The sequence below is a fragment of the Mus pahari genome, chromosome 7, assembly GCF_900095145.1.
Source record: "Mus pahari chromosome 7, PAHARI_EIJ_v1.1, whole genome shotgun sequence".
In the NCBI taxonomy this organism is placed as follows: domain Eukaryota; kingdom Metazoa; phylum Chordata; class Mammalia; order Rodentia; family Muridae; genus Mus; species Mus pahari.
In genome coordinates, this window is record NC_034596.1 from 96,976,191 (window position 1) to 97,000,579 (window position 24,389).

A 24,389-nucleotide genomic window follows, 5' to 3' on the forward strand; every position below is an offset into this window, starting at 1 on the left:
TTTTTTTTTTTTAGGCAAAGTCTTGACATGTAGCACACAAGCTGGCCTCCAACTTTGAATTCTCCTGCCTCAGCCTTTGAATTAACTGGGATTACACATATGCATCACCTCACTCAACCTAGTAGCAGTCTTAATTTCTTAAAAACTATTGTTAAGATGCTGGTTTTGGACGTTTTGCAGATGGTCCATCTGAGTTAGTTCTACCAGTGTTATTTTCATCTTCTGCATCATCTTCATCATCACCTTTTAAAAATAAATGTTTGTTGTATGACATTGTATTTAGTGGATGAAAGAAATACAAATATGTAAAGTGACTGATATGAGACCATTTTCCTTTGGGGACTCGTATACCTTTCATTATAGCACTTGGGAGGAAGCAGCAGGCTCTGAGTTCGAGGCCACCCTGTCTATAATGTAATGCTAAATGCTGGGCCCCAAAGTCTGGTTGCCCCAGGGATGAGAGAATCCTCACATATATCAAGTAATGCTATGTGACCCTGCTCCTTAATTTAAAACTATTGGTTGACTAAAGATGCTGACAGCCTATACCTGGATAGGAGAGGTAGGAATGGTTTTCAGTTCTTGTGGATTGAGGAGAACCACGAAAAAAAGATGGAGAGAAGACACCATGGGGTAGGTGAGTCATGAAAACATGGCCAGGCCATGAGGGCAGGCCAGTTGGAGTTAAGAACTGCCCAGATAGAACATGGCGAATTATAACTTGGGGTTATTTTTGGGGAAGTGGCTCAGAATAGCTTAGAAGGGAGATATTTGTCCATCTCTAGTGCATTAAAACTGTATTATTACGTATTATAAAACAGCAACAGAAAAGTTGCGTCTTGTAATCTGAGAACTAAATGATCTACGGTGGAGTAGAAACTCCTAATTTATTACAACATATTGGCACCCAACTTAGGGTATCATTTTGTAGAAGTCTGATTCCAGTTCTTCCTTCTAGACCAATGCTCCCAGAAATAAGATTCAGACTCAAAATATATATACAAATACCTTGGCCATATAGCTAGGCTATTCTCTAACTATATCATAACTAAGATAAACATTTTATACTTCCACCAACAATGTGGCCTCTCATATCTTAGAATGATGACTAATGTCAACTTGCCCAACCCATGTGAAAAGATATGGAAGGGGCCGGGCAGTGGTGGTGGCGCACGCCTTTAATCCCAGCACTTGGGAGGCAGAGGCAGGCGGATTTCTGAGTTGGAGGCCAGCCTCATTTACAAAGTGAGTTCCAGGACAGCCAGGGCTACACAGAGAAACCCTGTCTCGAAAAACAAAAACAAAAAAAAAGAAAAGATATGGAAGACGCTTTTGTTTTTTTGCCTGCTTGCCCTCACTGACTATCAAGTTCATCTATCCTGTTACTGAGATGCCCAAGATATTCCTTTGTTGGTGTTAGAACCTACTTCTTTATGATTCCAACATAGACTGAAAACTGGCAGCTCTCTTAAGACTTTCCAGAGACTCCAGTACCTGACTATCCAGTCTCATGGACCAAACACCTACCAGATGCTTAGACTCTCTGTCAGGAAACTGCCACTTTTGGACTACTCAGACAACAGGCCGTAAGCCACTCTAATAAATATCTTTATATTACACTTATTCTATTAGCTCTGTTCCTTTGAAGAACTGTGAATAACACATCTAATACTTTTTTTTTTTTTAAGATTTATTTATTTATTATATGTAAGTACACTGTAGCTGTCTTCAGACACTCCAGAAGAGGGCGTCAGATCTTGTTATGGATGGTTATGAGCCACCATGTGGTTGCTGGGATTTGAACTCCGGACCTTCGGTAGAGCAGTCGGGTGCTCTTACCCACTGAGCCATCTCACCAGCCCTAGCTAATACTTTTTATTGTTCCTTTTAATGACAGCCAATACCTATATTATAAAGAATACGGAAGTTTAACTTCCTCTGCAGAAGAACCGACTCCTTAGCTCAGGACAATGATACATCTATCTTGGTGTTCAATTCAAGATTAAAAATAAATTTAACAACAGTGGAGTGTGGCGGCGCATTTCTTTAATTCCAGCACTGCTGAGGTGGAGTCAGGCAGGACTCTGCAAATCCAAAGCTAGGCTGATTTAACCATTACATGGTGGCAATGTCTACAAAGTAATTTTATTCCTATTAACAGAGCTAGGGCTGGAGAGATGGCTCAGTGGTTAAGAGCACTGTCTACTTTTCCCCTGCAGGTACAAGGCACCCTCATCTGTAACTGTGGTTCCAGGGGATTTGATGCCCTCTTCTGGCTTCCAAAGGCACTGTACTGACATGCATGCAGGTAAAAATCCATCTTTAAAGGCAAACAAACCCCAAGTCACCAAAATTAACAGTTAATTTCTACAACAGCAGAGGGGGTGAAAGAAAGTAAGAGGACGGGAAGGGCTGTAGTGCTTTTGAACATTATACAGCCCCTAAACTCTGGCAGCAGCTGTGTTACCAGCACAAGATGGCAACCGGCTCAAGGAAGGGAGAGGGGCTCTTGAGGTGCCACCCCTCCCGGAGGAGTGGTTGGCAGTTAATGGGGGGCGGGGGAGTCACTGTTTTTCTTTAGTGGTCTAGTCACTGCTGAGCTGCCCTAGTTCCTGTAAATATCATACAAATATCCTTAAATAAATCCTGTGTGTAACACCAAAGGCCGGAAAGAACGGAGAGGAGACCTGCTGGGAAGGGGTTCAGCGGGGGATAGAGAACAGGACCTGAATGCATTAATGCATGAATGAAACTATCAATTAATTTAAAGATACTAAAAAGCAAAACTAAAAACAAACAAACAAACAAACCCTTTTACTTTCAAAACAATATCTACAAAACTGAGAGGGTTAGGATTCCCTAAAACAAAGTGGGCCTCGGTCATCTGAAGCTCTCCTCATTCTGTCAAACACGTTTTCGTTTCTAATTTCACTCCTTTTCGTTTTTCAACAACCAGGTCTACCTTCCCGCCCTTCGGGTTTTCCTGCCAGCTAGCAATGGTTACAGACCGCCACTTTCTAGAGCAGGTCTGCCTATCTTAATCCTTTGCGTTCTTTGCAAAGGGAGTCGAGCTGACTTCGTCCGTTGACCAGTCCCTTGGCTAACGGTCGCCACGTTTTTTGTTTGTTTGTTTTGTTTTGTTTTTTTGGTAGGAAAAGTCGCGAAAACGGGGGCGGTGGGAGATCAGACTAAGAGGGCAGCGAGTTCTAAGGACTTTTAGAAGCGATTGCTCCTCCTCCCCGGGGCTCGCCTTCTCTAGGCTGCCCTTCACACAGCCCGGCCCCGCCAGTGTCCCCCGGCGCCCCGCCCCCGCGCTCACCATCCAAAGCGTCGTCCGGATCTTCCGCCACGCCCTGCGCGTCCTGCTCCACTAGGGTCCCGAAGAACTCCGCTACCAACTCCTTCATCCGGACCACGCCCGCCGACAGGCTCTGGAGAGGGTCCGCGTCGCCCGACGCCTCACAGGACACTTGTAGCCGCTGCGGCTCCCCGTCACAACCGACGTACTCGCCCGAAAGCTCCATGGCGACCGCTCAGCTTCAACAGCGCGCCACGGAGAAACGCCACCCGGAAGCGGAAACCAGCCTGCGGCCGGGGCGGGCGGGAGAGAGGAGAGGAGGAGGAATGACTTCCGATTTCCCGAAATTGGCCCGCCCATTTTCTTCCGTCTCCTTCCTTAGGATTGGCTGTCTGGTGCTCGGGCTCCGCCTTCTCGCGGGGCCCCGCCTTCTCGCGACGCCCCTGGCGGCCACTTTTCCCGCCTCCTCCTGGGCCACGCAGCGGAGCCCGGTGACAGTTGAGGATGGCCGGAGCTGAGAGCCCCGCCGGGTGCCAGGCGGAGCTGGAGCCCGTGGTGTCGCTGGTGGACGTGCTTGAGGAAGACGAGGAGTTGGAGAATGAGGCGTGCGCCGTCCTGGGCGGCAGCGACTCGGAAAAGTGCTCCTACTCGCAGGTGCGCGCGGCCCGGCTGCTCCCGCCGCCCTGCCTGGTTCCCGCTGGCCGCGGCCGGGCCCACTCCGGGGCGGCCCTTTACTCTTTGCTTCCACAACCCCGGCCCGGCTGCCATTTGATCCTCAGCTTGTCGCCACCAGGGCTGTCCCTCGGCCCTGCTGACGGTACACTGCAGGCTCTGGTCCTCCAGTTGTCGCCTCTTGGTGGCCTGCTTTTCACGAGGTTATTCTCGTGACCTCTCAAACCCAGATATTCTTCGCCCCACTTCTTCCACCCCCAAAGAATGTTAATTAGGGACCAGATGCGGGGGGGGGGGAGGGAACGTGGGCCGGCTTTGAAAATCTAACGTGGAAGTTGGACTTCCGGACACTCCTGCAGTCTAGTTTTAACTGCTAGCTGGTACCCCCCCACCCCCTTTCTGGTTATATGAAGTTCTGTGTGTATGTGCTATGTGACATCCCCTTTCCCTGGGGACTGGAAAGCCAAGAGAGGAGAAAAGAATCTGCTTGGCATTTGTGGGACCTTGTGAAGGAGAGTTTGAGGGGCTGAGATGTAGTGTTTACTGACGCATACTGTACATTTAAGTACCAAAGTGGAAAAGGGTGGGTAGGAAGGAAACTTAACAAGGATGAGAATTGATGGAAGGAAACTGGCTAACTATGTCCATGGGTGGAGTGGAAGACTGGGGTAGGAGTGAAGGGACTTGGAGTTATGGTGTGGCGTGGACTGAAGTCATAATACTATTTGTCTTCGTTGACCAAGTTGGGTTTGCACTGTAAAATTGTGGGATTGTTGAATAAATCTTGTATGCCAGAAATAGTCTCAGAATGGTCGCTGGTATTTAAATTTGGAGGATCATTGTTGGTTTCAAACCCTATTTAACATATCAAAGTGGATGGTGGCTTCCAGGTCCTCCCTGCCCTTAAGTCACTTCCTGGACTCTCTTGGCAGGCATACCCAATCCCCTTTCCCAGACTTCTCCACCTGAGGAGCCTGGCTACCCTTCTCCCAGCTTCCCTTCCCTAAATAATCCAACCGTTTTGCTTAAGCAGCTCTTTTGGGTCTCCTGGCTGGAGCACCTGGCTCCCCATCCCTTCCCCCTGCCCTTCCTCGCTCTCCCAGGGCCCAGCTCAGAATCTTTAGCCTCTGGACTCTCCTAGAAGTCCTTGCCTTTACGCTCTTCCTTTTATAGTAAACTTTTTCCTTCAACCTTTCAAGGAACAGGCATGTCCTTTCCTTTCTCTCTTTTTTTTTTTTTTTTTAATGGTTTTTCGAGACAGGGTTTCTCTGTGTAGCCCTGGCTGTCCTGGAACTCACTCTGTAGACCAGGCTGGCCTCGAACTCAGAAATCCCGCCTGCCTCTGCCTCCCGAGTGCTGGGATTAAAGGCGTGCGCCACCACGCCCGGCCTTTCCTTTTTCTCATTTTCATTCAGTGACCATTAAACCACACACCCACCCCTTCATTGGAAGAAGGAAAGAAAGGTCCTAAGTCTGTATGTAAGCTGTTTATTAATATACTTACCTTTATACAATGTTAACTAAAATTGTTGTTGGAGGTAGGATCTTATGTACCCTAGATCTGCCTTGAATTTTTGATTATCTTTCTTTCACCTCCCAAGTGCTGCTGGTATTACAAGTGTGTACCACCATGCTTGGCTTAAAGTCTTGTTTTTGGTGAATTTTGTTTTTGTTTTTTGAGACAGTCACATTGAGTGATTTTTAACTGGTCTGAAACTCACTATGTAGGCCAGGCTAGCCTTGAACTCACAAAGATCCACCTCCCTCCCAAGTGCTAGGATTAAAGGCCTGGTCCTAAGTTTTTGTTTTTAAATAGTCATATCTCTAAGTATATCAATAATAATAATTATTATTATTATTTTCTTTTAGTTTTTGAGACAGAGTTTCTCTGTGTAGCACTGGCTGTCCTGGAACTTAGAAATATACCTCCCCCTGTCTCTCAAATGCTGGATTAAAAGTGTTAAAAGTGTATGTGGACAGACATCAGGGAACAACCTTGTGGAAGCATTTGTCCTGGCCACCTCTGTATGGGTTCTGGAGATGGAACGAAGGTTTCCAGACTTACATAGCCAGTGACTTTACCCACGGAGCTATCTCACTGGCCCAGCAAATTCTTTTGTAAACTAGGAACAGATTGAAATAGAAAAGAAATGTGTGTAGTTGGACTGGCTGGTGGGCTCAGTAAAGCACTTGCTGCACCAGTATGAGGACCTGTGAGCTGTCCCCGTCACCACATCAAAACCTGGCACATAGGGTGTGTGCTGAGAATCCTCTACCAACACTTCTAAGTTTTGCTATTTTTCCTTCAACTTTTAATTTTTAAACATTTTAAATCTACAGATAGCTTGAAAGAATAGTATGGACATCTGTGTACCTTGTGAATGTATTGCTTTTTAAACACTTGTCTCCATTGAACACAATTGCCCTTTTTCATACTTCATTACTTGACAGTAAGTAGTGGGCATAATTACACTTCTAGATGCTTCCCCAAACATCTCTCCCCAAATTAAAATGATTAATTTTCTTCTTTGGTTGAATTATAAGCATTTCTAAAATAAGAAATGTGAGGGCTGGAGAGATGGCTCAGTGGTTAAGAGCATTGGCTGCTCTTCCTGAGGTCCTGAGTTCAATTCCCAGCAACCACATGGTGGCTCATAACCATCTGTAATGGGGTCTAATGCCCTCCCTCTTCTGTTATGCGGGTGTACATGCAAATAGAGTACTCATATCCATAATATAAATAACTAAAACCTCTTTAAAAAAAAGAAGAGAAGTGTGAGCCAAGTGGTGTGGCACACTGATTACCCAGCACTCAAGGGCAGAGGCAGGTGGATCTCTGAACTAAGGCCAGCCTGGGCTTCACAGAGAAACCCTGTCTGGAAAAACCAAAAAAGTGGCAGAGACAAAGTTTGGAGCTAAGACGAAAGGATGGACCATCCAGAGACTGCCCCACCCGGGGGTCCATCCCGTAATCAGCCACCAAACGCAGACACTATTGCATATGCCAGCAAGATCTTGCTGAAAGGACACCGATATAGCTGTCTCTGTGAGGCTATGCCAGTACCTGGCAAATATAGAAGTGGATGCCCACAGTCATCTATAGGATAGAACACAGAGACCCCAATGGAGGAGCTAGAGAAATTACCCAGGAACTGAAGGGGTCTGCAACTCTATAGGTGGAACAACAATATGAACTAATCAGTAACCCCAGAGCTCGTGTCTCTAGCTGCATATGTAGCAGAAGATGGCCTAGTCAGCCATCGTTGGGAAGAGATGCCCCTTGGTCTTGCAAACTATATATGCCCCATACAGGGAACGCCAGGGCCAAGAAGTGGGAGTGGGTGGGCAGGGGAGCAGGGTGGGGGGAGGGTATAGGGGACATTCGTGATAGCATTTGAAATGTAAATGAAGAAAATATCTAATAAAATAAGTTTTTTTAAAAAAAGTATTACTCTCTTGAACCTGTAAACTCGCCTTTATTTTCATGTGTTAAAATGATTAAACAGATCAAGTTATTCACAGATTTAAACTTCCTATTGCTATAAGAAAAAAATTTACATAAAACTAAGCATCCATATGGATCTGGGGTTTGTGATAGTGTTTTTGATCCTTTGTTGGTTAACTAGTCTTTCTGTTTTTCTTCCTTTTTGTTTTGGGCTGGTCTCTCAGGGCTCAGTGAAGAGGCAAGCACTGTATGCCTGTAGTACCTGCACACCAGAGGGAGAAGAACCAGCAGGAATTTGTCTAGCTTGCAGTTACGAATGTCATGGAAGCCATAAACTGTTTGAACTATACACAAAAAGGTAATGTTTTTTCTTGAGTGTCTTCTGAATGTTTAGATTCTTTCACAACCTCAATGGCTGCTTAATCTTGCTTTTTATTCAGAATAATTGTGTGTTGGTAAAAATTAATATGGGAGGGAATGGTTTTTCTGTAGGCCTTTTAAATGGAGACTAGCTCAAATTTCTCATCTTTTCCTTTCATATCTCATTTGTTTGTGTGTGTGAATGATACAGATATTTGTTTTTTATGTGTCGTGATGTCCAGAATGGTAATTTGTATTTATCTGTTTTGTTGTTGGACAAGAGACATGAACATAAGAAAGACTGCCATTTAGATTCTAGGAATGAGTCAGAGAGAGAGTTATGATTGGTATTGAAAGAGTGATTAATTTTGAAAATAGACGTAAATATATGTTCTTCCTTTTTTTCTTAATAGAAATTTTCGTTGTGATTGTGGAAACAGCAAGTTTAAAAATTTGGAATGCAAATTATTTCCTGTAAGTAAGCCCTGTGATTACAAATGTCCTTGGGAGCAGGGATGGAGGTGGCTCAGTGGCTAGGAGCACTCACTGCTCTTCCCATGATCCAGTTCAGTTCCAGCATCCACAGCTACCTATAACTCCAGCTCCAGGGGACCCCATCTGACCCATATAAATAAAAATACATTTTTTTTTTAAGTGTACTTATGAGCTGAGGTTGGTATTTACCAAAGTGTAAAAAGAAAAAGACCACCAAAATATTTTGCAAAACATTTTCTCTTGAGTATTTCACTTTTATGTGATTGGAAAAACTAGATAATGTGTTGAGAGTCTACAATATAGATTGCAGTTAATAGTCCAGGTCTAGGAGATGCTCTTCAGGCTGATCTTCACCTGAGTTGGTCACTAGGCCATGCTGAGGCTTCTAGAACAAAGCATGGGACTGGGTGAAGAGCTGTCCTAAGAACCTGTCTCCAAAACAAAATCAAACAATGCTTCCACAGAAGCTGTATGAAACTGCAGATGAAGGAAGAAGGATGGAGGACACCACATTAATCATTAATAATTGCTGAAACCTGTTTCCTCCTCTAAGTTTATGACTAATTTTTGATAATCACTTTTCCTCCTTTTGCACTCCAATAACCTGAAAGTCTTAGTATTCACTCCTGCATTTAAGGAAATGTCTGAGGGTTAGAGAGAGGGCTTGGCAGTTGAGGGCATGTACTCTACTTCCGGAGGACCTGGGTTCAGTTCCCAGCATCCAGCATCCAGCACCCAGTTGTGTAGAACTGTCTATAACTCCAGCTCCAAGGGAATCAATTCCTTTCGCCTCTACCGGCACCTACACTCAAGTGCACAAACCAAAAGGAAGTGAAGTTGATGGTGTTTGCTCATCTAAGAACTGCAGAGTCAGAAACAGGTGGATCTCTGAGATCAAGGTCATCCTGGATTACATAGTCAATTCCAGGCCAGCTAGGAATACACAGAGACACCCTGTCTCGAAAACTTTTTAAAAGTGTCTTGAAATCTCAGACAAGCTTGTCATACATATGATTATTTTTTTTTTGTTTTATTATATGAATATATAAATAAATTTTTCTCGGTTGCTGCAAAGAAGATAGAGAAAATAAGGTGATTTTTTTTCTGTTTTTGTCTTTGTAGATTAAAAAATTATTTGTTGAGTAGTAACTTCTTTTTTGTTACTTGAAAGTTAATGACTAGCTTGTAGGAAGATACTTAATGCAGAGATTTCTTAAATGTATAAATTTCATGGTGCATGACCTAGTATTATACCAGTATATGTACTGAAATTTATTCTCTTTCAGGACAAATCAAAGGTAAATTCTTGCAATAAGTACAATGACAACTTTTTTGGATTATACTGCATTTGTAAGAGACCTTATCCTGATCCTGAAGATGAGGTAAGAGAATCAGAAGTTTAAAATCAACTCAAACTGAACTGGGGTTTTGTTGTTGCTGTTTGTTTTAGTTTTTGTTTGTTTATTTTTGTATATCATAGAATGAAAATACCGGAGAGGACTTTTCCTACCCTCAGATATTTTCTAAGAAATCTCAGCTTCTTTCCTCTGTGAAAGAAAATAGCTATGCAAACAGGCTTCTTTTAAAATTTCAATAACAAGTATAAACAAAATCCCAGAGTTATTCTGTGCATTCACTTCTGCAACTAGCTTTTTCCAGTCAGCTTCTGGATGTGGTAGCTCAGGCCTTTAGTCTCAGCACTCAGGAAATGGAGGCTGGCATTCATTCACAAGTTCAAGGTCAGCCTGACCCACATGATGAAGTCCTAGCCAGTCAGGGCTACATAGGGAGATCCTATCTCTACAAGATAAGAGAAGGAAACAAATGCAAGCCTGCCTTGTAGCTTCCACAAGTCAGTTAACTGTTCTGTGGCAGAACAGCACTGTCTAGATGGCTCCTTACAGGCTTCAGTACACATCCACAGGTATTTAACTCTATATAGCACTCAAGGTGTTATATAAAAGCACAGCTGTTGGTGGGTCTAAGAATACTCTATCTGTATTTAAAATTGTGATTGTGACTACCAAAAGAATTCAGCCAGTGATAGTTATTTTGATAGCATTTCCCTCCCTCTCTCTTCCCCTCCCCTTCCTTCCCCTCCCCTCCCCTCCCCTCCCGTCCTTTCTTTGAATGGTGAAAAAAATGTGTACATGTAGAATTAGCTGGCTATAATTGGTTTAGATTGCCAATCAATTGCCAACTTTGTTGAGAACATCCAGAGCATCATAATCAGGAGTCCACCGAACATAGCCCTCTTCCTGCCTTCTCTCCATTAGGCCTTCTAAGGATGTTGACTTTGGCCACATCAGTGTCATAGCCTATTTGATCTGGTGCCTGTTGGCCTTGACATCCACAGTGAACACAAGTATGCTGTCTCTCATCTTGTTGTGGCTGACTCAGTGGTCAGGGGGAGTTTGATGATAGCCTAGAAGTCAAGCTTGTTTCTTGTGGCTTTTGATGGTGTTTGGATCTTGGGCTTCAGGAAGGTGGGTGGCATGCATATCTTTGTAGCTGTGGATGCTTTTTAACACAGCCATCTGGGCTTTTAAGGCCTTCGCTTTGGAGTGGGAGATAGGCACTTTTTGATTTCAGTGCCATCTCGGCAAAAAAGTGAGACAGTCTTAGTGTGTAACCCTGTCTTGTTTTAAACTCAGCTTCAACTGCAGGGATCCCTTAATAATTTTTCTTAACACTCTTTTTTTTTTTTTTTTAAAGCTTTATTTATTTATTATATGTAATTACTCTGTAGCTGTCTTCAGACATTACAGAAGAGGGCGTCAGATCTTGTTACAGATGGTTATGAGCCACCATGTGGTTGCTGGGATTTGAACTCAGGACCTTTGGAAGAGCAGTCGGGTGCTCTTACCCACTGAGCCATCTCACCAGCCCCTTCTTAACACTCTTAACTCCATGTATTATCAACCCTTTAAGACCTTGCCAGGCAGATAAATGATGTAGGATTGTGTATTATTAGTTCCTTTAGAATTGTTTTACCGTATCTTATATATGTGAGTGTTTTACCCATGTGTATGTAGGTGCACCAAGTGGGTACCTGGTGCACACGGAGGTTATCAGGGCTTCAGAGCCCCTGGAACTAGAGTTGTCAGCCACTCTGTGGGTGCTAGGTTCTTTGTTGGAGTAGCAAGTGTTTTTAACCACTGAGTCATCTCCCTAGGCATGAAAGAGATTCACAGTTTTCTGAGTTTTGGGGATATCTACAATGGTCTCTGTGCTGGCTTTCCATTTCCTTAGGCAATGTTTTGTTTGTATATTTACAGATCTGAAAGAGTACTTTGTGCATATAGAGGAGTTAACTTCCACCTTTCTGGCTTTTTAATCATCTGGAACTGTAATTACTGAATCAAATTGTATATAAGGGGAAATTTGAAGTGTCTTTAACAAATATCTTTTAGTACTGGATATTTTTAAGATTGGGGTAAAATATTTACTTATAGTACTTTTGAATCAGAAGACTCCCTCTCAAAAAAGTAAAGAGGCAGAAAACAAAACAAAACTTCTATTTTATGTATGTATGTATGTATGTATGTATGTATGTATGTATGTATGTATGATGTATTATGTGTTTCTTAATAAAACACCACAGTAAAGGGATGAGAAAACAGTAAGATGTTAACTAGTTGGTATGAAAGCCTAAGATAAATAGAAAATCCTCCCCCATACTCACTTTGGTGAGCAGTTTTCCTAGTATTGACTGTCAAAGAGCTTTGATGCTTACTTGCAAACTACTTCATCTAGAGTGGGCGGGCTGTTCTCTTGACTTTTCTCATAGAGTTGCTAGAGAATTACCTAATTTTTAATTCTGCTGTGGGCCAGATTTACTTCTATACCCTAGAATTCAAAACAATCATTAACTTTTTTTTTTTTTTTTGGTCAGGTTCCAGATGAGATGATACAGTGTGTGGTCTGTGAAGACTGGTTCCATGGCAGGGTAAGTAAAACTTTGACCTTTTAAGATTTCTCCCGTGGGGCATAATGGTACATGCCTATCATTCTAGCACTTAGTGGGTGAGGAAGGAAGATCTGAAGTTCAAGGCCACCCTTAGCTACTTGAAACCCTGTCTCAAATAAATGGGGCTGGGAAATTGCTCACTGGGTCAAAGAACACACCTTTAATCCTAATATTTGGGATGCAGAGACTGGCTGACAGCTGTAAGTTCAAGGCCAGTCTGGTTTACATAGCAATTTCCAAGCCTGCCAGCGCTTACATAGTGAGATCCTGTCTCAAAACAATATTTTTCTGTTTTATTTTATATTCCTTTTGATGAGGATGTAATCAGTGTATTCTTGCACTCTCTGTTTTTAAAACCACACATCATAGAGGACTTGGGGATCACAGGAAACATCTGGGTTTCTCTATCCACAGCATCTTGGTGCCATTCCCCCTGAGAGTGGGGATTTCCAGGAGATGGTGTGCCAGGCTTGTATGAGGCGCTGTTCTTTCTTGTGGGCTTATGCTGCCCAGTTGGCAGGTAAGTGTTTCTGTGAGGTTGATGTGACATGGATTTGTGCTCATGAAATCTGTGTGTTCAATCAAGAATTTTTAGTAGCTATTTCTAACTGGACTTTAGAGAGATCTAGAAACATCCAGCTATGTCTCTCTTCTTCCCAGTGGACTGGTTGGGAACCTACCAGGAACAAATGTGAACTTGAATACTATGATGCAGAGTATTGATGCGACCAGAGTTAGAGAAAGTGCAGGAGGAAGTATTTGGGTGGGATTTTGAAGAACAAATAGAACTAAAGTATGTAGTTAAATATAAGACATGTTTTGAAGGGATTGGCATCATAATTCTTATGGCTATGACACAATGCCTTAGACTTGTGAATAATGGATAAATATTGCTCACAGTTCTTAAAGCTGACAGTAAAGGTCAAGGTGATGGATGTGAAGGCCATTCTTCATACATGGGACTTTCTGTGTGTCTTCAAGCCATGGAGAGAACATACAGTCTCCTCTAGGAATGTTAATTGTAGTTATAATGGAAGGCCCTATGACCTAATCACCTTCTAAAAGCCATACCTTTTACTGGAGGTTAACTTTTAACTTACAGATTTTGTGATGTGTATGTATCCCACCCATAGCAGATGGGGAAACAGCATGTTACAAGGTAACACACTGAGAAACAGAGTAAAAACACAAGATGTCATAGTGGGTAGCTCTATTTGATGATTCCACTTAACTGGCATATTTCCTGCTGTGCCATCTTGATTTCCTGGGCTTACCTTTATGGATTTTGAACATAGAAGTTACAAGCAGTATAGCTATGCCTAAGTTCTCCCTACACTAGCAACCTCAGGGTTGCTACGGTCACAGCTCTTTCTGTTCATTCTCCTCCCAGATAGCGCCCACTTTTTACAGACATTTGAGCTATATGCATTTGCCACAGGATTTTCCTTTTTGCTTTTGGCTGGTTGGTTGTTCTGTTGTGTCTGTAGTTGTAAGAATCAAACCCAGACCCTCAGGTCTAGGTGCGAGGCAGGAGCGTCCCACTAAGCCTCCCCTGCACTGTCTGGCTGTTTTTCAAAGTAGGGTTTCTCTGTCACAGAGGTTGGCCTCAAACTCATGGGTCCTCAGTCTGGGTTTTCCTTGTCTTTCCCTCCGTGTCAGGCACTGTGCCCTAGATTGCAGCACCCTTACCCACCGTGAGCTCCTTGACCATTTGTCTCCAGACCCTTCTTTCAGCTGAAAGCTCGTGTTTTCACAAATTGCCTTTTTCTTGTTTTTAGTTAAATACTTTCCCACTGCCTTTTTTCTTTAGCCCTTCTTTTAACAGCTGTAGTATATATTCTTTATGTACAAGGTGCTTATGTAGTGATATATATTTTTTAATGAACCATTTATTTGGCTAGGCAAGCATACTGATAAGAGTGCTAATTCATTTCTTTCTTTTTTTCTTTTTTTTTTAAGTTTTATTTATTTAATGTATATCTGCATGTACACCTGCATACCAGAAGGGGACATCATTTCATTATGAGATGGTTGTGAGCCATCATGTATGTGGTTGCTGGGAATTGAACCCAGGACCTCTGGAAGGGCTGCCAGTACTCTTAACCGCTGAGCCATGTCTCCAGCCCCTAATTCATTTCTTGTTGTTACAGAGGTTCAGGTTGCCTTGTTTCCTAGTCTGAGATACTTTAAGAATGTGATTTCTTGATCTGAGAGGCCTATGGCCAGCTTTATTGTGTGTCTCGTTGAACCCACAGTCAGCAGGATATCTGCTGAGGATGATGGGCTGCTGCTGAATGCTACTGGGATGGGAGATCAAGATGTTAGCAAGCCTGAAAATGGAGCACCCCAAGATAACACCCTGAAGGAGGATGTTCCAGAGCATGGAAGGGATTCTGTCAAGGAGGTGAAAGCTGAGCCCTGCACCAGCTCTAGTTCTGAGTCTGACCTTCAGGTAGTGTATGAAACTCATGCTACATCCCAAGTGAAACTGGGGGCTAAATGATAGCACAACCAGCTGCATGCTTGGACCTGGAGTTTGATCCCCAGACCTATGAGAAAATGCTGGGCATGGGCTGGAGAGGTGCCTCAGTGGCAAAGTGCTTGATAGACAAGCATGAGGACTTGAGTTTTCTAGTACCCAAGTGATGAAACAAGATGGCCAGGTTGGGCATGATGGCACTTTGATCCCAGCACTTAGAGGCAAAGGCAGGTACAGCTCTGAGTTTGAAGCTGGCCTAGTCAACATAGCAAGTTCCAGTTTAACCTGAGCTACATAATGATAGCCTGTCTGAAACAACAAAGCCTTGTGCAGTATGTATCTGCATCCCAGAGTTGGGACGTTGGAGATGATCCGATCCCTGGAGTTTGTTGACTTCTAGAACCCACATTTTCCAGATGCCCTCTTATTGCCTTCATGGGCACCATGGTGAGAAACACACACAGGCAAAGCACCCACACATACTAAAATTATTTCTTTAAACTTAAAAATACAGAAACTCACTTAAAACTTAATTTTATTTCAGACAGTGTTTAAGAAAGAAAATATCAAAACTGAGCCACAGCCCAGCTGCAGACTTCAGGAACTCCAAGCCAAGCAGTTTGTAAAGAAAGATGCTGCCACCTATTGGCCCTTGAACTGGCGCAGCAAACTGTGCACCTGTCAAGACTGTATGGTGAGTGTTTGGCTCCACTTGATGTTCACAGATTAGACACTGCAAGACTTATTCATAGATCAATATCTGAGTTCAGGGGACACTGATTTCCTATGGGCCAAATTTATGAAGTCACACTTATAGACTGAGTTCCTTTTTTTTTTTTAAAGACTTATTTATTTTATTTATATGAATACAATGTAGATATCTTCAGAAACACCAGAAGAGAGCACTGGATTTCATTAGAGATGCTTGTGAGCCACCAGTGGTTGCTGGAAATAGAACTCAGGACTTCTGGTAGAGCAGTCAGTGCTCTTAACCGCTGAGCAATCTCTCCAGCCTGTAAACTGAATTCTTGTAGGGGAAAATAGGAATTATGTGACAGACACTTCCTATCAAGTTTTAGTACAGAGCAGTTCTGAGGCTGGAGAGAAGGCTCATCCAGTAAGAGTACTAACTGCTCTTGAAGAGGGCCTGGCTCAGTTCCCAGGTTACTCATGGTGTCTCACAAGTGCCTGCACTCCAGACCCAGAGGAGCTGACGGCTGCTTCTGGCTCTGTGCGCACCTACCTTCAAGTAGTGCACTGACATATGTCCTGGCAAAACACCCATGCATATAAAAATAAAGTAATTAAAAAAAACCTACCAGTTCTTTTCTTTGTATCAGAATTGCTAAGAAAGTTAAGAGCTTGAAAATTAGTAAACTAGTAGATTTTAAATTCAGAGTATATAGACTAAATGTCCTGTGAAAGTTGGAAGATTTCTGAATAAAAACTGGGCCAAAAGTATAAAATCAGCAGTCAACTTTGAAGCTTACAATTTTCTAGGTATGAAATTTTAAAATTTTAAAGTTATTATTCTCCTAAATTTGACTTTCTGAAAATGACATTCTAAATGGGGGAACTGGAAAAAAATGTTTTTTAATTTTTTTTTTTTTTTAAGAAAATGTATGGAGAACTAGACATCCTATTCCTGACAGATGAATGTGATACAGTTCTGGCTTATGAGAACAAAGGCAAGAGCGACCAGGCAACTGATAGAAGGGACCCTTTAATGGACACCCTTAGCAGCATGGATAGAGTCCAGCAAGTGGAGCTCATCTGTGGTAAATACTGTTCATAAGGCTTTCTTCATTTTGCAGGAAAATGGATAATCATCTGTGTTCCTAACTCTCACAAAAATTAGAATTATGTAATAGACCTTAGCTATTGTTTGATTTTTTAAAAATTCTGAATAGTTTAGTTGCTATTATCAAGGATCATTAGCATTTCATGCTAGAATAATGTTTAAGAAACCACAGTTTTCGCCAGGTGGCGGTGGTGCATACTTTAATCCCAGCACTTGGGAGGCAGAGGCAGGAGGATTTCTGTAAGTTTGAGGCTAGTCAGGAAGGAAGGAAAGAAGGAAGAGAAGCCCTGAGCATCAACTATTTTAACTAAGGGTAGGTTCTGAGCACAGACTAGAAGGAAGGGTGTTTCATCCTTGAGAAGAATTTCCACTGAGCATTGTATTTCCCTTTGGGAAGTATGGCAGTTTTGAGAGTCCTCGGCTGCTTGATGCTTTACAGGAAATCAGGAAGCTTCATGCTCTGGTGATGTAGAGTTCCAGTTTTAGCCACTTTCCACTTGGATTCCATAGCCTTTGTGTCCTTATTATAGCATTGATCATTTCCCTTACTTATAATCAGTTATTATTATTTTTTTACCTTCATTAGATTAACAACTTACAGTTTTTCTTAGTTGGTGTACAAGTAATAGACTTCATCATGATGTTTTCATATGAATATATCACTGTTTTGGGGGTGAATTTACGTGTACACACACACACACACACACACACACACACACACTCCAAGAACCTGACTGTTTTTCAGTGATAGGGGCTGTGTCTAAGAGATTCATCAGCTGTGATAATACCTCAGGTGTGCATAAACCTGAGTGAGTACATGAGTTTAAAGCTGTCTAATGAGGCTGGTAGAGATGGTGGCACACTCCTTTAGTCCTAGCACGTGGGGGGCAGAGGCAAGCTGGTCCCTTGAGTTTGAAGCCAGCCTGGTCTACTAAGTGAGTTCCAGGCTAGCCAGGGCTACACAGAGAAACCCTGTCTTATAGACAACTAAGCAACAACAGCAAAAGCTGTCTGATGAGTCTGTTAGTTGATTTACTGAGAAGGTAGGAGCCCTTTGCAGAAGGCTCAGCTAGTGTTTATAAAGTGAGGGTATTTCTGGGAGGTGTTTGTTCTTGTTAAACCCAGATTCCATAATGAGGGAAGCCAGACTTGAGAGGAGTGGGGAACAATGTTCTCTGGGTTGTAAGTAAGAAAACATTGGTATAAACTGTTAAACACTTGCCTAGCAATGGCAAAGGTTTGAAAAGTATATGACCTATGTGAATTTGAGGTATTTTTGTGCTTTTGATTTAGAATACAATGACTTGAAGACTGAACTTAAGGATTACCTGAAGAGATTTGCTGATGAAGGCACGGTATGTTGCATTCAAGAACCTTATTCACAACTTTTTGGCTTGAGTGAATTGTTCATTTTCTTTAATGTTAAAAAATTGTTAGGGGTAAAAAAGATGAAAATCACACCAGGCGTGGTGGGTGGCACAGCACCATGGGAGTAGAAGCAGGTGAGTCTATGAGTTTGAGGCCAGCTTGGTCTACAGAGTGATCTCCAGGACAGCCAGAGCTACCCAGGGAAACCCTGTCTTGAAAAACCAAAACCAAACCAACCAAACCAAAGTAAAGTACAACCTAAATGGAGTACTTGAGTTCCTATCTCAGCTTTCCAAAGGCTGGGCTCACAGGACTGACCACTATGCCTGGCTGAGGAGATGAAAGTAATGCAGCCGGGCGTGGTGGCGCACGCCTTTAATCCCAGCACTTGAGAGGCAGAGGCAGGCGGATTTCTGAGTTCGAGGCCAGCCTGGTCTACAAAGTGAGTTCCAGGATAGCCAGGGATACACAGAGAAACCCTGTCTCAAAAAACAAAAAACAAAAAACAAAATAAAAAAAGAAAGTGTAGTGCAGAAACGACTTACTAGGTCCTGGCAGATCAAGGAGGATTAGGAACGTCCAGAAAAGAGACAGCAAAACAGGAAGGGCAGGACAGTTATATAGGGTCTGACTGTAGTGGAGGGCTATTGGAAGGAATCTGCTGATTCAGATCCTGGGTCTGGAATGGGAAGATGACTCAGCAGAAACAGTTAAAGTAGGACTCTGAGAAGCCCAGAGTTGGAAGGAGACTTCCCATCATGGTCTAAAACATTCTCCTGCATAGGAAGTCTGTACTTTTTGTTGTCGCTGTTTTAAAGATTTTATTTTTGTTTTATGTGTATGATGTTTGCCTCTATGTATGAATGTGTACCACATGCATGCCTTGTCCCCAAGGAGGCCAGATGGAGTTGGGTGCCCTGGAACTGAATTACAGGCTATTGTGAGCCACCATGTGGGTGCTGGGAACCAAGCGCAGGTCCTCTGCAAGAGCAGCCACTGAGTCATACATATCTCCAGCACCAATAGTCCTTACTGTACGCTAGCATGACTGTAAGGTGTGTAATGCTTTAAAATTAGAATTCTGGATAAATGTACAGGTACTTCCCAGTCTTCACTGCTCAAGTGTGGGGCAGAATCTCACCATCTCCGTGGCCTGAGGCTGTCATTTTGGATCCAGGCAGCTGGGTGAGGCCCTTGTGTACACTGCTCCTGTGGGTCCTGCCAGTCAAATTGGGCTCTGACGTGGTCCTTGTGGATGAGGGAGGCCGTGTCTCTGGGTTTCTAGATAGGGGCTAAGATGCTGTTTTTGTAAAATGAGTTGTAAAGTCAGACACAGAAAGGGTCTTGTCTCAAATGGCTTTGGTTTTGTTGTAGAGACAGTCTCTTTAGTGGTGGCTAGCCTAGAATTCCCTTGAGACCAGGCTGGCCTTAAACTCAGAGAACCACTTGTCTCAGACTCAGTGCTGGGATTGAAGGTGTGTGTCACTATGCTCAGCTCTACCTTCCTGTGCTTTAGAACTAGCCCTGCTTGTCCACATCTTGTTACATCTGTGTTACATCTTGTTACACCTGTGCTTTCTTCCTCTGCAGCAGTCTGTACTTGAGCTAGAATTGAATGTGCGTGGGAACAGTGTGGCTTTTGCCTCTTGTGTAACCTCAGCACTCCTCAGACCTGTAGGGTGCTTTAGAGAGCCAAGCTCACTGTCTGATTCTGGTGGAGTTTGTGGTCACAGTGCTCTTTATTAATTTTTATCATGTAGTATGGCAGAGAAGAGCTCTTGCTATGCAACTCTCATGGACCTGAGATTAAATTCCAAAATGTATATAAAAAGTTGGTATAATTGCACACAACTGTAACCCCAGTGCTGTGGAGGCAGAGACAGGAGAATTGCAAGAGCTTCTTAGCCACAAGCCAGCTCCAGCTTCAGTAGACATCCTGCCTCAAAGGAATACAGTGCAAAGTGATCTTAGCAGGACACCTGACATTCTCCTGGGGCTTGTGTGTACACACACACTCACACACACACACACACACACACACACACACACACACACACACCCAGGCAGCACACATACCTGAGAATACACCCTAGTTCTTTTCTCTCTCAAAACCATACTAGAAAAAAATGTCTTTTTCAGTTTACAGTTTGAAACTATTTTCTACAGAGAAAATTTTGCACTTGATGGGATAATTTAAAAGAACAGAAAAATGTAGTTTTAGAAAAATTTGGGGCAGGCCAGGCATGGTAGCACATGTCTTTAATCCCAGCACTTGGGAGGCACAGGCAGGTGGATCTCTTTCAGTGAGTTCCAGGACACTCAGGGCTACATAGTGAAACCCTGTCTCCAAAGGAGGGGGTATTGTTTGGGGACCTGAAGATATGGCTCATGAGTTAGTAGGGCTGATCTTCCACAGGACCTGAGTTTGATTCTCAGTACCCACAGCTCATAACTGTCTGTAACTCCAATTCCAGGAAATCCAATACTTTCTACTGGCTTCTGTAGGCATTGAATACAGTTGGTGCACAGGCATGCAGGCAAAACACCCACACTCATAAAATATACATAAATTTTTAATTATTTGTGTGGCCAATGAGATTGTTCAGTGGATAAGGACACTTGTCATCAGGCTTGATAACCTGCATGGAACCCACATGGTGGAAGGAGGGTACCCCTGAGAGTTATTCTCTGACCTTTGTACATGTGTTCCCCTAGTAAATAGGTGAACGTGACTGAAGACAACTAGAATTCAGGATTTGACTCTGCTGTGTGTGGGCTTAGGTCTCCTAACCACAATAACTGGGAATAAATGTATTTTCCTTCATGGCTTGCTGTTAATGTTTGTAATCCAAGGTCAGGTCAGATCGATTATTTTGCTCATGTGCATTCAAGTGCATTTTTCTTCTGTTCCCCTCTTCCTCCCCCCTCTTCCCCTTCCCCCTCCTCCCTCTCCTCCTCCTTCTCTTGTTCTTTTCCCCATCCTTCCTTCCTACCAATAAACACATGTGTTTATATTTAAAAAGAGATGAAGAAACCTGTCTTGTGATGGCTGCAGTAGACTCAGGGATAGGTTGTCCCAGCTTACCTCATTTTAATCCATGTTTTTCCTTGGTCTTGGTATTATAGACACCTTTGTATATGAAGTTTTAAATCCTTTGTCATAACTTAAAAGCAGTGCATCCATAATTCGACTTTTTTTGAGGGTTTTTCTTTATTTTCTCCCCAACCTTTTTTTTTTTTTTTTTTTGGTTTTTTGAGACAGGGTTTCTCTGTGTAGCCCTGGCTGTCCTGGAACTCACTTTGTAGACCAGGTTGGCCTCGAACTCAGAAATCCACCTGCCTCTGCCTTCCCGAGTTCTGGGATTAAAGGCATGTGCCACCATGCCTGGCTCCCCAACCATTTTTCTCTTGATATAACAACCATCTTTTTTAGACTCAAGGTACATCTAAAAAAATTTTTTTAAGGAACGATATTCTTCCTCATCAGTGTAGAAGAAAACACAAAGCTGAGCTGAGGGTGGTGGGACAACACCTTTATTCCCAGCATTTGGGAGGCAGAGGCCATGTATGTCTTTGTGTTCCAGGCCAGCCAAGGCTACATAGTGCAACAGGAAAGCACAGACCTCGAGAGAATACTTTGATGTGTTGTGCTGTGCAGACCAGAAGGAAAGCTGTGCTTCTGAGCATGTTCAGTGTCCTTAGGTCTCTCAGGTTATTGTGTGGGGACTCTGATGGTTTGTGCATCATAGACTGTAGCTCACCTGATCTTCAAGTGGCTCTGCTAGATGGATGTTGCTTCTATAGTTTTCACGGGCAGATGCTGAGGTAGGTGGTGCAAACTGAGGATTGAGCCATTCTCCTCTGCTGCCTGGCTGTGTGACTGAGTGGTCAGCCTCTGTGGGCGTTGGTGAGCATTTCTGTAAAAGAGTGATGTTAACTGTCCACTAAGATACAGAGACCTGTCAAATGTGGTTTGTTTTAGGATTTCTCCCACTGCTGTGAAAAGAAAGCCGTGCCACTGATTAAACTCTTTGAGTTGTAAATCTGCCACTCTTGTCAGTGACAGCCTTGAGCTCCGTACAGCGTATTGTGTTCTCTGCTCTGGTGCTTGCCAGCTTAGGTGTGCACACCGCAGTTTTGCACTGCAGTGAACTTATCCACATTTAATCCTGTGGTGAGTGGAGGGGTGCCTGCAATTCTTTTTTGTTTTATTTTTGTAGTTTTTGAAAGTGGGACACATTAGGTAGCCCAGGGTGGCCTTGAACTTGTGGCTGTCTTCCTATACTAGGATTACAGACAGTGCTACCAGGGTAGCTTTCCTGCCTCTGGAATTAACCAGTGGAGTCCTTTTGCTTGCTTGTGAGTGCTCTGACCTCTTGTTGTTATTATAGAATGTAGCTCCCTTTCAAATCTTGGCTTTTCATCAACAGGTTGTTAAGAGAGAAGACATTCAGCAGTTCTTTGAAGAGTTTCAATCGAAAAAGAGAAGGCGAGTGGACGGCTTACAGTATTACTGCAGCTAAAGTGGAGTGCCACACTTCCTCAGTCAGGTTCATGAAAATGCCACTGTTCCGGAATAAAGAGACCTGTGTCACACTTGGTCCCCTTTCCATCCTCCTGTGGTCTCAGGCCCTTCTTAACAGTAGCTGCAGTGTTTCTGCTGGTCTCTCAACAAGCATTCTCTGTGACTCAGCTCATTCCACAGACTTCAGCTTTCCTGCCCTGGAGACCCAGGACTTCTGTTTATGTTTTAAGAAGTTTGATTTGATCTTGTGAAAGCAAATTAGCTTCTCTTCTAGCAGTTTGTTCCATGACTTCCAAATGTATGCTCACAGAGCTATTGCCCTCTGGGTCTTCTGTGTCTTGCAGGTTCTCTTCCTATTAGCCTGAACCTCTGGGGAGCAATCCCCTCTGCCCCATGATCACGGTGCCTTGGGTCAAAGCTTCCTCAAGCCTGCTCTGCCAGTCCTCTCAGTGCTTTCTGAGATTTGAAGAGATTGGGAACTTTTCTCTGTACCAACCTTCAGAGTAGCCAGGACTGATGCTGATGCCTGTTGGAGGTTGGCTCACTGCAGGACTGAGGAAGCAAGCCTTTGTTCTGAATTTCGCTGATTAGTTTGAAGTGAAATTTCATTACCATTCTAATGGCCCTCAAACATCAGCGTTAGTACTGTACTGCTCCCAGGGCTTCCAGGGAAACCACTCATGTGAGCCCCTTTGCTGCTGCCTAAATATGACCAGATCCTACCCTCTGACATGTGGGTGCTTTACAGAGTCCTCTGGTTTCATACATTATCAGGGATATGCAGAAGCATATATTAAAAATGGACCTATTTTAATACTGTTCTGTTAGGAAAATGTTATTGGAACCTGAATAAGTTATTTTTTCCTTTGAATCTGCTGAAGGCAAGGATACTGACTGACCATAGTGATAGTAAGTGGTGCAGTGACAGCCCTAGAAGAGCAGTGGAGGATTCCAGCCAAAGCCCTCAGCTATATACATGGTGAGTCTTTGTGTGTCAAAGTGTGCACAGCCACTCCCCTCCTGACGGCTCTGAAGGTCTTTATAGATTATGTAAAGTTCTGTGTTGGAGGGAAGTCTTTCAGATGGTGTGAAGTCTTTTTAAGCTCCCTCAGTCTATGTGAAAAACATCTTTTGATCCACAAAGACCTAAGTTGCACCCTCCAGAGGAACAAGGTCTTCCCTAGCATACTGTGAGGTACATTAAAGACATTTTAGGCCACATGTTGGTGGGGATATTTTTGTGTGTGAGCAGCAGTTGTATGCATGAATACTTCAGTTCCTGGATGCGATGAAGTAGCCTACAAATAAGGCCTTAGGAAACGGCATGGCTCTGGTACTGTATACAGCTTGCAGCCTTCTAGTGACAAATCTTGTGAAGACTGCTATGTGGAACTGAAGGTTCTTCCCGCTGCAGGCAAAGCCTGTGTGCACTGAGCTGGCCTAGACGGGGTTTTTGACAGTCAAAAACCCCAGGTGCCTACAGCCTAGGGATCTTCCAAATCTGAGGATAGGTTGAATTTGAGAGTTGCACTTTCCATGTACTAGCATGTCCTCAAAATTTATATCTTCCCAGATGTCAGATTTAACTACCAAAAAGTTCCTGAGACCCCACAAGGAGGCAGTCTGCGGCACTGCCTGCTCTTGATAGGTCAGAACCAAGGCTTAGCAGCAGTGTCAGTGAGCGGCAAAAATACAGCCTATGTTGAAGGGCTTGCCTAAGAAAGGTTCCCTACTTAACCAGAAAACCTCTTTTTGTACCTGTTCACTAGTTTTCTTACTGACTATTCTCATAGAGATGGTTTGGGCCAACATGTGGCAGTTGATATTAATGCATGTTTTATGCAGAAGAAAATGTGATACAAGTTGCTTTTAAGGAATTCTGGCATTGTATGTACATTTTTGTAGAAATTATTACTCAATATACTTCAATCAGGTTTCTGTAAAATCCAAATTAAACCTATTCAAAATAGTTGCTT

General features: G+C 43.2%; 2 protein-coding genes across 2 annotated transcripts; one reads left to right on the forward strand and one right to left on the reverse strand.

Annotated features, from left to right (window-relative positions):
• Gon7 (GON7 subunit of KEOPS complex) lies at positions 1-3,576 on the reverse strand. Its single transcript, XM_021202610.2, has 2 exons — positions 3,320-3,576; positions 1-243 (listed from the first exon to the last, which is right to left on the reverse strand). The coding sequence occupies exons 1-2, from the start codon at positions 3,522-3,524 to the stop codon at positions 152-154; spliced, it is 297 nt and encodes a 98-aa protein (XP_021058269.1). The 5' UTR covers positions 3,525-3,576; the 3' UTR covers positions 1-151.
• Positions 3,577-3,754: 178 nt separating this feature from the next.
• On the forward strand, positions 3,755-24,382 carry Ubr7 (ubiquitin protein ligase E3 component n-recognin 7 (putative)). The gene is made up of 11 exons (XM_021201979.2): positions 3,755-3,952; positions 7,640-7,773; positions 8,189-8,249; positions 9,557-9,652; positions 12,166-12,219; positions 12,655-12,760; positions 14,496-14,692; positions 15,264-15,413; positions 16,335-16,497; positions 17,814-17,875; positions 22,319-24,382. Exons 1-11 carry the CDS (start codon positions 3,803-3,805, stop codon positions 22,409-22,411), a joined length of 1,266 nt encoding a protein of 421 aa, XP_021057638.1. The 5' UTR covers positions 3,755-3,802; the 3' UTR covers positions 22,412-24,382.
• The last annotated feature ends 7 nt before the right edge of the window (positions 24,383-24,389 follow it).

Excerpts from the sequence above, each read along its gene's own strand:
- Ubr7 (XM_021201979.2), top strand. The coding sequence starts at position 3,803 with ATGGCCGGAGCTGAGAGCCCCGCCGGGTGCCAGGCGGAGCTGGAGCCC. Across the intron at positions 8,250-9,556 it reads TGGAATGCAAATTATTTCCT|GACAAATCAAAGGTAAATTC; the intron begins GTAAGTAAGCCC and ends ATTCTCTTTCAG. Across the intron at positions 9,653-12,165 it reads ATCCTGATCCTGAAGATGAG|GTTCCAGATGAGATGATACA; the intron begins GTAAGAGAATCA and ends TTTTTTGGTCAG.
- Gon7 (XM_021202610.2), bottom strand. The coding sequence starts at position 3,524 with ATGGAGCTTTCGGGCGAGTACGTCGGTTGTGACGGGGAGCCGCAGCGG. Across the intron at positions 244-3,319 it reads TCCGGACGACGCTTTGGATG|GTGATGATGAAGATGATGCA; the intron begins GTGAGCGCGGGG and ends TATTTTTAAAAG.